Source organism: Rana temporaria, chromosome 3 (assembly GCF_905171775.1).
Source record: "Rana temporaria chromosome 3, aRanTem1.1, whole genome shotgun sequence".
Classification (NCBI taxonomy): domain Eukaryota; kingdom Metazoa; phylum Chordata; class Amphibia; order Anura; family Ranidae; genus Rana; species Rana temporaria.
In genome coordinates, this window is record NC_053491.1 from 77,099,984 (window position 1) to 77,113,728 (window position 13,745).

The 13,745-nt window shown below is 40.8% G+C and overlaps 1 protein-coding gene across 2 annotated transcripts in view; it reads right to left on the reverse strand.

The window, feature by feature from the left end:
• THSD4 (thrombospondin type 1 domain containing 4) overlaps window positions 1-13,745 on the reverse strand; it is an 894,854-nt gene that overhangs the window by 91,244 nt on the left and 789,865 nt on the right. For both annotated transcript variants that reach the window (XM_040342787.1, XM_040342788.1), the window contains one exon: window positions 8,219-8,423. In XM_040342787.1, the coding sequence (XP_040198721.1) occupies window positions 8,219-8,423 (205 nt within the window). The remainder of the gene's footprint in view (window positions 1-8,218; window positions 8,424-13,745) is intronic.

The following is a 13,745-nucleotide window of genomic DNA, read 5'->3' on the forward strand; positions in this document are numbered from 1 at the left end:
GAAGTATTAAGCATATATACAATTTGTCTATCAAGTTTTGGCTTCTAATTTTCAAGATTGAAAACAGCACAAAATAAGAAAGAACATTAGAGGTATCTTGTTTTGTTATTCGCTGAATCAGGAAGAATGTATTGATCTATCACATCATAAAATGATTTGCCTGTCGATGGCAATAATTCAATTATGCTAAATGACAGATAAATGTTTTCAAATAGAACCATGAACTGAAAATATAATCCTTGGACTTTTAGTGGTCCAATAAAAGTGGCTGAATCTGTCAGTGTAATACAAATTAAAACTCTCTCTGAATGCATCCACTTTAAATGATTATTGGCACCATATAGACGCACAACACTGTAGAGTGAAACATTTTGATGCAGTTTTCAGCTACAGAATCAGATATATAAATAAAAGGCATTAGAACGTCAAATTCTTCATAATGGATTATTTATCAAAGGCAGCATCGATTTTAAAGAAAAAGCAATATATGAACTGTTTTACACCACTGCTATATGGATGCTCATTTAAAAAAATATAAAGTACTGTTTCCAGTGCATTACCCTAAAGCAGTGGTCTCCAAACTGAGTCTGTGTGCCAGATTTTGCCCTTTGCTTACCTTTATCTGGCCCTTGGGGCACTATTCCTCCCACTGACACCAATTATGGAGCACTATTCCTCCCACTGACACCAGTGATAGAGCACTATTCCTCCCACTGACACCAATGATGGGGCACTATTCCTTCCACTAATATACACAATGGAACAATATTCCTCCTACTGACACCAATGGTGGAGCACTATTCCTCCAACTGACACCAACAATGGGGTACTATTCCTTCTACTATTACTATGAATGATGAAACACTATTCCTCCCACTGACACCAATTATAGGGCACTATTCCTTCCACTGACCCCAATGATGGGACAATATTCCTTCCACTGACACAATGATGGGACACTACTCCTTCCACTGACACCAACAATATGGCACAATTTTTTCCACTAATATAAATGATGGAACCCTATTCCTCCCACTAATAATTATGATGGGGCACGTTTCCTTCCACTGACACAAATGATGGGGCACCACTCCTTCCACTGACACCAATTATGGGGCACTATTCCTTCCACTGACACCAATGAGGGGTCACTATATCTTCCACTAATAACAATGTTGGAATACTGTTCCTCTCGCTAATACCAATAATGGATCACTATTCTCCTCCCAATGACTACCACTTCCACTGGCCACTATGCATGAGGCATTGATTACTCCCATGACTGGGAATTTTCTATTCCCACTGGTCACAGCCTGACCCCCCCCCCCACCCCCTTAAAGTCTGAAGGAGAGTACACTGGCCCCTTGCCTAGAAAGTTTGGAGATGCCTGGCCAAGACCTAGGTTCACACTACTGCAGGTGCATAAATGTGTGTAAATTGCACGCATTCCTGAAGCCAAAACATTCTGCTCTGTAGAAGACGCGCAAGGGTGCCCAAAATTCTTAATGGCATCACCACGCATAAGAAAACATTGCATGTTTTTATGCGCATGAAACCACATGGTGCCGGAGCACACTGCAGGAAATACAGGTACAGCAGCCCACTTATTGTACCTGCACAAATGCAAGCCACACCACCAGCAACAGTGTGAACCTAGCTTAACAGGGCAGATAAAGGCATTGCTCTTTTTGTAACATGTTAAAAATTCAATGTGGTTCCCATGTGTTCATAAAGCATGGTGCTGTACTGTGCTGCCACTTTTTCAGGCTGTACTGAGATCCCATGATCTGTAGCTCTGGTTTTGTTGTGGACTGCTGGAGCCCTAGTAAAGATATTTGTGTTTTTTATATCAATTCTTTTGTCAAATTAGTTGAAATTCATAGTCATAGTTAAATGACATTTAGGAGCAGAAGTACACCCCGAGGTAGTGAGACTGATTTACCAAAGGAGTTGAGAATGTTCACACAATTATTTGTATGACATTTTACTTCAATTATGCAATCATGTGAGGAAAATCACTGTGTAGTTATTTAATCTGCACATGGTTGGATAAATGAAGTGAATATTCAAACACAATATTGTGTATTTCTTTTGTGTACATTTTCCACTGATTTAGTATATCAATATATGTACATACAGAGGAAATCAGCCAAAATGACTCAAAATGGCCTATTGCTCTTTCTTGTGAGATTTAGTTTTACTAAACTCAGGATCCTGCATTCACTATATCTGGTCTCCCACAGTGCACAGAACATGGAAATGCAATTATTTTAGTAAATATAAATTGCTAAACACCTTTCTCATTAGCAGTTATAGCAGTCTTATGACGTCTATCAGTGTCTAGTTAAAGCTTGTAGGAGGAGTTATCATTCTACACTGACTCATATGAAGCTGCAGGACCCCTGACCCTCTGTCTGGACAGTGCTGATTGGCCCTGTGCTGAACGCATGCAGGAAAAAAACCCTCTCTATTTTCAATCAGCGCGCACTTAGACGTCACATTGATGCGTGAACCACATAACAATTATACGTTTGCTTGATTAGGGGTTTTGGATGGGGGTGGGGAGGACGGAGTGGGGTATACCGTTCTGATCCTATATTTAGCAGGCTTTCCCTGCCCCTGTTTCCCCTCCCTTCCCTTTTCTGCTATTCTCCATTCCCCTTCCTTACTTCCCCTCCCCCTTCCCCCCCTTCTTCTCCCCTGCCCCTTTTTTTTAATCTCTCTTCTCTTCTTCTTCTTTTCTCACTTTTCTCCACTTTCGCTCTGAAAGTCGGGCTACCGATTTTATTATTGTACCAGACATGACAGGGTTGCCTTTTTCTTTATGCACATAAAGTTATGGTTTGATATGTTACGTGTGCGATAAATGGAGTTTACTCCCTTGGAATCCCCTGATTCTTTTTTGTACATTTTCTGTATTTTTCTGGTACACAAATCCGATTGTGGAACATGTATGCCTTACAATTCCTTTTGTTTTCTGTCTGTATGTTGTACATGCTGTTCACCTGTACGCATTTATCTGTCTTTGATTTAAAAAAAAACAACTCTCTAGCAATACACACCAAAATGTGCAGAATACCCCCAAGGCTCTGTACTGTTTGGAGATGGATTGGGTCAGTGAAAGAAGGGGTGGATCAGTAAAGACAGGATAAAACACAACATACAGTATTAACCCCTTAGGTTCCAAAGTGAGCATAACAAGCATGCTTTACTGCATATACAGACCGATTTTACTGTTGTGGGTTTAGTAACACTAGTATACAGCATTGTAAGATATTAAGAATCAGAATTTCAGATGAACACAAGCAGAAACAGCAATCAGGAGTGGTGTGTGTGTGTTCCTTCAACCACAGATTGAAAGTGTTTGTAAATCACCCTGACCTATTTTTATATCATGGTAAGCCTATAATAAGGCCTACCTGTATGTACTGAAAATATCTCCTAAACGTGCGCCATTTAAGAGATACTTGCCTTGTAGTGCGCCGATGATGTCATCAGCGCATGCGGAGTGAATAAGCAGTACTCCGTGCCATTTCTTCCCCAGCGTGTCTGGTAATGGTGGCTCCCACGCATAGTCTACGGCCCCGTAAGGAAGAGGGGATATCGTGGATATTGCGGGCTTCGTTTGCAGGTAAGTGCCACATAATGGGCTAGTATTCATACTAGCCCATTATGCTTTTACTTTGCAGGAGAATAAAGCAGAAGTAATACCCATCAGGGTTTACTTCTTCTTGAAGGAAAGAAAATTGCTAAATTCCCCCATCAACACATTCAGTGTTGATGGAGGAATCCCTCCTGCACAGCTATTCTATTCTGACAGCAGGACGTTTTCCAGCCGTCACAATACAATGATCACTGCTTTAATTGCCGGCAGTGATCACACTAAAAAAACAACCTGACATGCTGGTTGTACTGAAGTCGATGGATGGATCAACTTCAGTACAACCAGCCTGCCCAATGACGGATCAAAATATGGAGGGTTCCTACTGAACCAAACACATTTTGATCTGTCTATGGCCAGCTTTAAAATGCACCAGAATTTGTGCAAGATTTGCATCTCTCTGTGTGTGTTCAGCTAACTTCCTCCTGAGGTGGCTGGTGGTATTGGGGAAACATTTGTTAGATTTAGTGCCATGTATGTGTGCTGTACTAGGTGGCTACATGTGTGTCGATGGGTTCACCATGCTAGTTGATGTCTAAAGGCCCATACACACGATCGGATTTTCCAACGGGAATTGTGTGATGGCAGGCTGTTGTCGGAATTATCCGATCCTGTGTACAGAAGTCCTTAATACAAAACACCAAAGTACAAACAGGCATGCTCAGAATCAATGCTAACCATAACACAACATTCGCAGAACGTGCCCAAAGGGTGGCGCTAAAGAGCTGAAAAACCATGTAGTTTCATGTTTGTTGGCCGACAATTCTTTGCCATTTGTATGCAAGGCAAGTTCATAGCCAACGGCCTTCAGACAAAGGTCCTATGCTTTTTCTGCAGGAAAATCTGATCATGTGTACCAGGCTTAAGAATGTTCTTATAGTCCAGTCTGCCTCATCCTTATACCTTCTGTGCCCTGATCTGTAACAGGTGGTTTCCCTACCAGGTAAACGTTATTGCAGTTACAGCGCCTTGCTATGGAATAGTAAGACCGGCTAGCCACAGTCCTACAATAACGAACCTTGGTTGTTTTCATTGGTCAGGCTGAAATTACGTCAGTTCATTCATCTTAGCAGATGCCAAAATTGTACAGTGAGCTGTGTAAACTGCGGACAGGCAGGTAAGAAGCTTTAATGGAGAAGAGATGTAGCATATATGTGCTGGGCGCATGGTGCCGCTCCCATTGATTAGCCACTCAGACATGCAAATGAGGGAAATACGCCGATTCACGAACGTGTGTATGCCCGGCGCATGGTACGTGAGATGCGCGTAAGTTGTGCGTCCGGCGTACAGTTATTCCCCATACATGAGGTGCAACCCGGCAACAGGCATGCACAGGTCTGCACCAGGGAACACAAGCCGGCGCATTGTGCGTTGGACGTGTGTCTGGCTGGGCGTACGTTATGTTCACGGCGTACGTGGTGATCCGACGTAGCTTAGGCAGTTGTGCCGGCATGGTTGTGAGCAGGCGCAGGGGGGTGCTGTGTATGCGTCCACGTAACGGCGCATGCGCAGTTCGTGATATGTACATGTCTGGCGCTCGGCCCATCATTTGCATGGGGTGACGCCCACTTCCACCTACGCCAGCGTGCGCCTTCGAAACCTATGCCACTCTGGCGCAGCGTTGGGAGCACTCGCTTGCTGAATGCAATGCTTGCCTCTCCGCGCTACGTTGGCGTGGCGTGCAGTGTTTGCTCTACTGCGGCGTAATGTGCGCCTTGCTCTCTGTGAATCTGGGCCTTTAACTTAAATGCCCATTCCAATATGGTTTGCTTATAAAACCACATGTTAATTTGTGCACAGCATATAGAAATATTCAAATTGTAAAGGCTCATTCCTAGAGCATGAAAGACATTTATGTCCATTCCAGAGGGACTCATGAAGAAAGAAAAAGGGAATTCATCACATATGCTTTAACACACAATTACAGTATATCTTCTGAGACACCACTGTGAGCCTTTGGACTGCCTTGGGCTACATCTTGCAGTATCCAACAGTCTCTGTGTGGTGGCATCTGGGAAACAGTTCCAGACATGAACCAGCAATTGGTCTCATTACTCATTACTGAAGGCCTCTTACCTTCTTTTTTAGGAGCTCAATAGACATTCACTCATTAGCATGATCAGGACATTTTCTCAAAGGCAAGACAAATATATTTATTGTCAGATTAGGCATGCTCTTGAATGAGTACAGTAACTCAACTCTGGTTAGAACATTTCATGCTACTTAGCAGCCCTTCTTCAAAAGTCTTTTAAAACAGTCAACAGTTCACGTCCCCACTAGAATAGGAACTCCACTGAGCACTCACATGGAAAGCTTAGTTATCTTAGACTATATTGAGAGCGTTTTTACCTTTAATGGGGTTGTAAAGGTTTGTTTCTTATTTTCTAAATAGGTTCCTTTAAGCTAGTGCATTGTTGGTTCACTTACTCTTTCCTTCGATTTCCCTTCTAAATGTTTTCTTTCTTTGTTTTCTTTGTCTGAATTTCTCACTTCCTGTTCCTCCTCAGTAAGCTGTTCTGGCTGACTAACCCCCATGGATGATGGGGGCAAGCTTAAAGTGGAGTTCCACCCATAAATATAACATTACATCAGTAGTTTTAAAAAAATGTCATTAGTCCTTTACTAAATTTTTTTTTTTTTTAGATGCCTTCAAAGTGTTGTTGCTAGGCAGAATAGTTAATCGTCCCACTTCCTGCACCTAGGTGCTTAATGCTTCCTAACCTACACCGCACAGACTCCTGGGAATGTAGTGGGTGTAACTTTCCAGGAGTCTGTGCATTCCCCAGTCTCAAAGAATCATGTGACTTGGACAGCACAGGTGCTGAAACCTGATCTGACACTGCTTGTGCAGCACTGAGCATGTGCGAGATTTGCAAGGCTGAAATCCAGGAAGTCATACAGTCTGGCTTCATGATGCCCACACTTAAGATGGCCTCAGTCAATTTCTATTTTATAAAGTGTCTAAATGCTGTAACAACCTAACAAAATGGACTTTAGTTTACAGACTAACTTTACTAGAATACATTAAGCTTGTGTATTACAGGGGTATTTATATTTAAAAAGTGAAATTGTGGCCGGAACTCCGCTTTAATGAGGAGAAACGGGAAGTGAGAAATTCAGACAAAGAAAAAAAACATTTAGAAGGGAAATCGAAAGAAAAGGTAAGTGAACCAACAATGCACTAGCTTAACCGCTTAAGCCCCGGACCATTTTGGTGGTTAAAGACTGGGCCACTTTTTGCGATTCGGCACTGCTTTGCTTTAACTGACAATTGTGCGGCCGCGTGATGTGGCTCCCAAACAAAATTGACATCCTATTTTTCCCACAAATAGAGCTTTTTTTGGTAGTATTTGATCACCTCTGTAATTTTTATTTTTTGCGCTATAAACAAAAAAAAGAGCGACATTTTTTACTTTTTTGCTATAATACATATCTCCAAAAAAATATATATAAAAAAAATTTTTTTTTCCACAGTTTAGGCTGATACGTATTCTTCTACATATTTTTGGTCAAATAAATTGCAATAAGTGTTTATTGATTGGTTTGCTCAAAAGTTATAGCTTCTACAAAATAGGTCACTGTTTTATGGCATTTTTATTAATATTTGTTTTACTAGTTATGGTGGCGATCAGCGATATTTATCGTGACTGTGACATTATGGCGGATGCATCGGACACCTTTGATACCATTTTGGGACCTTTGTCATTTATACAGCGATCAGTGCTATAAAAATGCACTGATTACTGTAAAAATTACACTGGCAGAGACGGGGTTAACCACTAGGTGGCGCTGCAGGGGTTAAGTGTTCCCTAGGAAGTAATTCTTACTGTTAGGGGGCGTGGCTCCATGTGACATGTCACTAATAACTGTTTCTCATCACAGAGAACTGTCATCAGTGACAGTGTCACTAGACAGAATAGGGGAAAGCCGACCGCAATCACGGGACTCCCTGGAACATTGAGTTGGGTGGCAGATTCAAATGGACGTACCTGTACGCCAATCTGCCTGCCCGTGCCATTCTGTCGACGTAAATAGGCGCACGGCGGTTGGCAAGTGGTTAAAGGAACTTTACAAACCCTTCAACCTTTACATCTCAGCAGGAGGTACCCTTACTCCTAAATGAATTGGGGAAACCATTCTACCAAATAGAAAACAGAATCTTTGGTACTATACTACAATGATAAAGGTTAATTTCCTCTTCTGGATAAATGTTGTTGACTTTTTTTTTTTAATAAGACAAAGCAAAAAAAAAAAAGTGCAGCAACCCACAGCAACACATTTGCACTCATCTCATGTTTTTCTGAATAATATTTATGAAAGTTAAAAATTGTATTTATTGCAAAGACTTCAGGCAACACTCCAGTTTCTCTGCCTGGCTCTTTCAATCTTCAGATTTAAGCACGTCAAGCCTGGTGGTGCCAGCATTGCCATCTACAGATAAAGTTTCAGCCGATTCAGCAAGAAGCAACTGAAATTTGATCTGTGTATGGCCAGCTTTAGGCGCCAGAAAAAGAACAGACTATTACCCTAATTTACATTTAAAGGAATATCACTTACCTAAGTAGTTATTGCTTTTTGCCATCTCTGTAACATTAATTTTCGTGGCTCCTTCTGGAATTTCCACAATTTTATGATAACCAACTTTTGTTAAAATATGCTTGAAGACTCCTGATACAACTTTACATGCTGTGTTATCTCCGCCACAAACTCCACACTTGTCAACCACTTTATCAGATCCCAGGAAATCATCACAGCCAATCATCTGTAAAAAAAAATACAAATATATATTTGTCTGTCAATCAATTTTTTTTTATTTTTTTTTATAGAAACACAAATTTTGAATACCAATGACCAAAACTCAATTTGCTGTTATCATATGCTCCGGGGGCATTTTTGTGGAAACATTTTAAGTAAAGTTGGATCAAGCCAAACTTTATTCCTCTCTTCAATTTTAAAACACTTCTGCCACTTTTCCCATTCAGGGGGAAAGTAATGGGTTCTCTTATAAGAACAATCATCCACACATGAATGCTTACTTTCCTGCCACTCCTATGAACCAAAAGTCCACACTCTATCTAAGATTTATGTCAGGTGGATCCGGAGTCTACAAACGAGTAATCATTCCTACTGCTATGACATGGCAGCAGAGATTGGCCGCTCATGCTCAAGCGCTACATCTAAGGAAGAGGCCACATATGCTACTCTACACCTAGAAGGTTCAGGTATATAAAATCAGAGCAACAGAGTAGCAGGATAGAGAAATGAGAGTGAATATCAGCAAGTGGAAAGCTATGTTTCCAATCAAAGGATTACACATGAGTTCCTATGATGGTCACCAGGAAAAAAAGCAGGAGATTTACCGTATTTATCGGTGTATAACACGCACAGGCATATAACACGCACCCTGGGCCAGATTCATAAAAGAGATACGACGGCGTATCTCCTGATACGCCGTCGTATCTCTGAGATACGAAGGTCGTATCTATGCGCCTGATTCATAGAATCAGGTTACGCATAGATCTCCCTAAGATCCGACAGGTGTAAGTGACTTACACCGTCGGATCGAAGGCTGCAATTCTAGGCCGGCCGCTAGGTGGCGATTCCATTGCGGTCGGCGTAGAATATGCGAATGACTAGTTACGCCGATTCACGAACGTACACTTTGGTTTTTCAGGAAAAAAACTTTCCACAGCCCCTGCGTATAAGGCACAGTTTACCCTCTATTTTCAGGGTAAAAAAGTGAGTGTTATACGCCAATAAATACAGTAATTGTTTTCCAACTTTACTCAAAACTAAAATGTTTAAGCCATCTTAACCTTTTCACATCTAGAAAAAAATGTGCCAAAGTTTTTAGGTTTTCAAATAAAAATTATACCAAGTAATTCTGAATAATATGATAAACTATAATAAAGAAACAAAATTGTGATACTGAAGAGTACAGCATATACAGTATATGCAGGGAGGCGTCAAAGTGAGCTTGCTGCTTTTCCCTTCATGAACAATTTCAATTGCATGCAATTTCTACATTCTTGTTCTTTTTGTTTATTGAGCAGTACACGGTTTTGAAGAAAATAAGAAAAAAGTGCATCTCCGCCTAAAATAAAGTTATATCCCCTTAATTATTGTTGCATTAATGGTACACTGAGAAGGACAGTATTTCCGCTGGATCTTTTAAAAATGACAGGTAACAACAGAAAAGGATGGTGATTAGAAGCATGAGAAAGGCATCTTCAGCAGCTGCAAGGCTACAAATGAATACATCTATTGTCCTGGGTAATGTCAATGATTCTTCACATCAGTTGTTATGAATCACCAAGGTATTTGCAAAGGTAAATGCACCCAATTAGCTGTGAAAAAGATACCGGCTTTGCTCACTGGATGTACAATCAATTTAAAAGAGACAATTCTTTAACTTGGCTCAAGGTGAAGATAACACTTAGTTCATCTAGCTGTTTATCCCCTAAGATATTAAAATCTCCCAATCACAAGACAGGAACATTCGAGTATTGTCCTACTAATTATATTGCTTCCTGCTTCTTGAACTATACTAAAAATGAGGTAATATATCTATATATTCCAGGTAATAACAATAAAACTCAATGTTTTAATTAATGAACACAAAGAATGCTTGTAGCTCTAATGTCACATTAACTCCAATAAGTTAGTTATTTATTCCATAACAAAAAGGGGTGTCTCTCTTGAGTACTATAGGATAACACTTAGTTTAAGCAGAATGTGCATTACATTACATACCGAAGCAAGGTTAGTATAAATTAACAATGCTTATCATTGCTGTAGAATATTTAAAAGATTACAGACCTTAATCACTGTAATAAAAGTTATACAGTAAGTATTAGGCAATAACCTGTAATTTATCTGCAGGGTATCAGAAAAATATAGCAATATGAAGCTGACTTTAAAGAATAACTAGTTTAATGTCAACATCCTTTACCGTACATGTAACCCCTAACTGACTGCTATTTATTTTGTTTAATAGGATCACTTATAAAAGAAGCCCATTCATACCTACCTTTCCGGTAGTCCTCGTCTTGAAGTGCCGTTGTTTCACCGTTTCCTGGCCACTGTAGGTATAATGCCCCGTACACACTATCGGAAATTCCGACAGCAAAAGTCCGATGTGAGCTTTTGAACGGAAATTCCGACCGTATATAGGATCCATCGGACTTTTGCTGTCGGAATTTCCTCCAGAAAAAGATTGAGAGCTGGTACTCAATTTTTTCTGATGGAAAAAATTCCGATAGTCTGTAGCAATTTCAATGCGCAAAATTCTGATGCATGCTCGGAAACAATTTGACGCATGCTCAGAAGCATTGAACTTCATTATCTCGGCTCGTTGTATTGTTGTACGTCACTGCGTTCTTGACGGACGAAAGCTCAGAGAACTTTTGTGTGACCGTGTGTATGCAATCCAAGCTTGAGCAGAATTCCGTCGGAAAAACAATCCAAGGTTTTTCCAACAGAAATTCTAATCGTGTGTACGGGGCATTAGACTTTTTTCCAGTGGGTAAATTATCTGTTCCTCCAGATGAACACAGTGGTTCTTGTCCTCAGGCTTGTACTGTACATGTAGTGACATACAAGTCAAAGGAAAGAACCCTGCGTGTGGCAGGAGGAGCATATATTCACACTCCCTGAAGTGTAGAATACCTAGAATGGTTGGGGAACAGTGAAGTAGTGGTGTTTCAAGAAAAGGAGCATAAATGGTCTTTTACAGGGCTGGTTTTCTTTTATCCTTATTTATATATATATATTGTTTTTAAATAAACAAAAAACTGTTTTTGCATATGCATATCGGAACAACTAATTTCCTTCAGCCTTTTTGCAGCCTCTTCCTGTCTACATGCATGCACTTCAGTAACTGCTGTACATCATTATATAATCCCCAATGGAGGCTTGCCTGATGATGACAACAGTAGAACATACCTGTGCTATGTGTGTCAGCACACTCGCTTGTAGTAACCATTGGAAGAGCAGTGTAACAATGCAGGAGAACAATTGGGGTAAAGTAGGGACATGATGAGGAACGGCAAGAAGTAAGAACTGCAAGATGCAAGTCAAATGGCCATTGGGGTGTACACACTTGCAGGAACAATGTGGGATGCTGCTTTTCATGTAGCACCATGCACTCTATTGAAACTGGCTTGCTGTGCTGCCTTTTCCTTCTGCATTTTATCAACATGCTATCCCCAGATTTGCTGCTCCTTCACTCTCGGCACGGCAGGGCACCTGAAGGCCTCATGTCTGCATGTTCTCCCTCCAGCTCTACCTGATGACAAGGAGAGCTGGAGGCTGAGTTCATGCAGACCGGGAAAAGTGGTAAACTGGCCAGGGAAGCTTGGGACACTGGAAAAAAAGTGGCCAGGATAAGGAGAATAAAAAGAAAAAAAATTCTGCGATATGGCCTAAAAAACCCAAACGCAGCTAGTAAATAGTCGTAGCACAAATCAGGGCCAGGTCGGGGCTCCGTGTCTGAATAGACACAGAGAGCTGTGACTTAGCTTGGGTGTACCCATAGCAAGCTTCTTGCTGTAGGGGCACTGAACAGGAGGGTGGGGCCAGGAGCACAGAAGAGGGACCCGAGAAGGAGAGGATCCAGGCTGCTCTGTGCATATCCACTGCAACAGAGCAGGTAAGTATAACATGCTTGTTATTTTTATAGGGGAAAAAAACAAGACTTTACAATCACTATAAGGTAAACATTTTGTTTTGTTTAGGCTTTAGAACCCCTTTAAAATGCCATTAGATGATATACAGGGAACAGAGTATGTATAGATATTCCCGCTCTGGTCTGAATCAGGAAAAAAAATCTATTTAAAATAAAGTGGGGGTGCACCAGAGAGACTCTGAAATACTTGGAGACTGCTCGGATGCATTTGGAAACCCCAGAAAGGCTCGGAAACACACAAGAACGGAGAATTTACGAGCGGCTACGAACTGCTCTGAATGGCTCTGAGTGTCACCGGCGACCCCCACACCTCTGGCCAAATGCGATACTGCACACCGCAGAGGCTTGAATCCTGCTCGCAAACCGAGTCAGAATTTAAGAAAAAAAAATTGCTTGTATTGCGAAACACTCGTTAACCACATTACTCGCAATTCAAGGTTCCACTGTATGTTGAAGTTGATGTGATGAAGTAGAGAGCTAAGTTCAATTAAATGTATGGTTTATACAGCATATTATTGTAGAAATAATATCTTGTTTTCAGTCAGACAAGACCTGTAATCACAAATAGCTGGTAGAACATGGGCTAATGTAGCTTAGGGATAGATCTGCTATGTTGTTCAGTCAATAACTGATGAACGGCACACCATAAACAATAATGGACAGTAAAACCTGTAAAGATCTCTTGTATAGTCTATCAAAGAGTGTCACAATGAAAAACAATGCCCCAACTATAATACATTTCATATGTTCCACGTCGACACAAGTTGCGCTTTAGATAATTGAATGTGATTGTATAAAATGTCTCAACACAATAATATGGAGGAATGTGTAGGGAGAGACATCACACGGTTCTTCTCTCTACATACCATAGAGAACAATAGCTGCCAAGCTGAGATTCAGCTCCGAACATCTGCTTCCATTTGTGGTGATATGAATCTGCTATTCAATACACTGAAGATTAATGTCCTATAAATATAGTTAATATAAAACAATTGGAGTTGTTAGGTGATTATCCAGTAAGGCCAGAAAACACTCACAGGCCTAATCCTCACATGGCAAGAACAGTGTGAACTATTAAGACAAGGAGTAACAAGACATGATAGATTAAATACAGGTGGGATATCCCACTGACCTCATGCAATTTATTCTTGTGCCTCTGAAAGAAAGTGCTTAGCATTATAACTGATTGCTCCCTAGTGAAACATTTCTTATTGTTATAGCTCTGACTCAAAACAGTATTGTACATAATATAATTGATATGTAGCCATATATGCAATAAAGGAAAGCAACCACTTGAGGGATTATTCGGTTATTTTAATGGAAGCACATTTACAGACATACCTGGGCCATAAACAGACTGGCCGCTTAGGCCCCTCAGTCTGGCTGCACACTGATGAA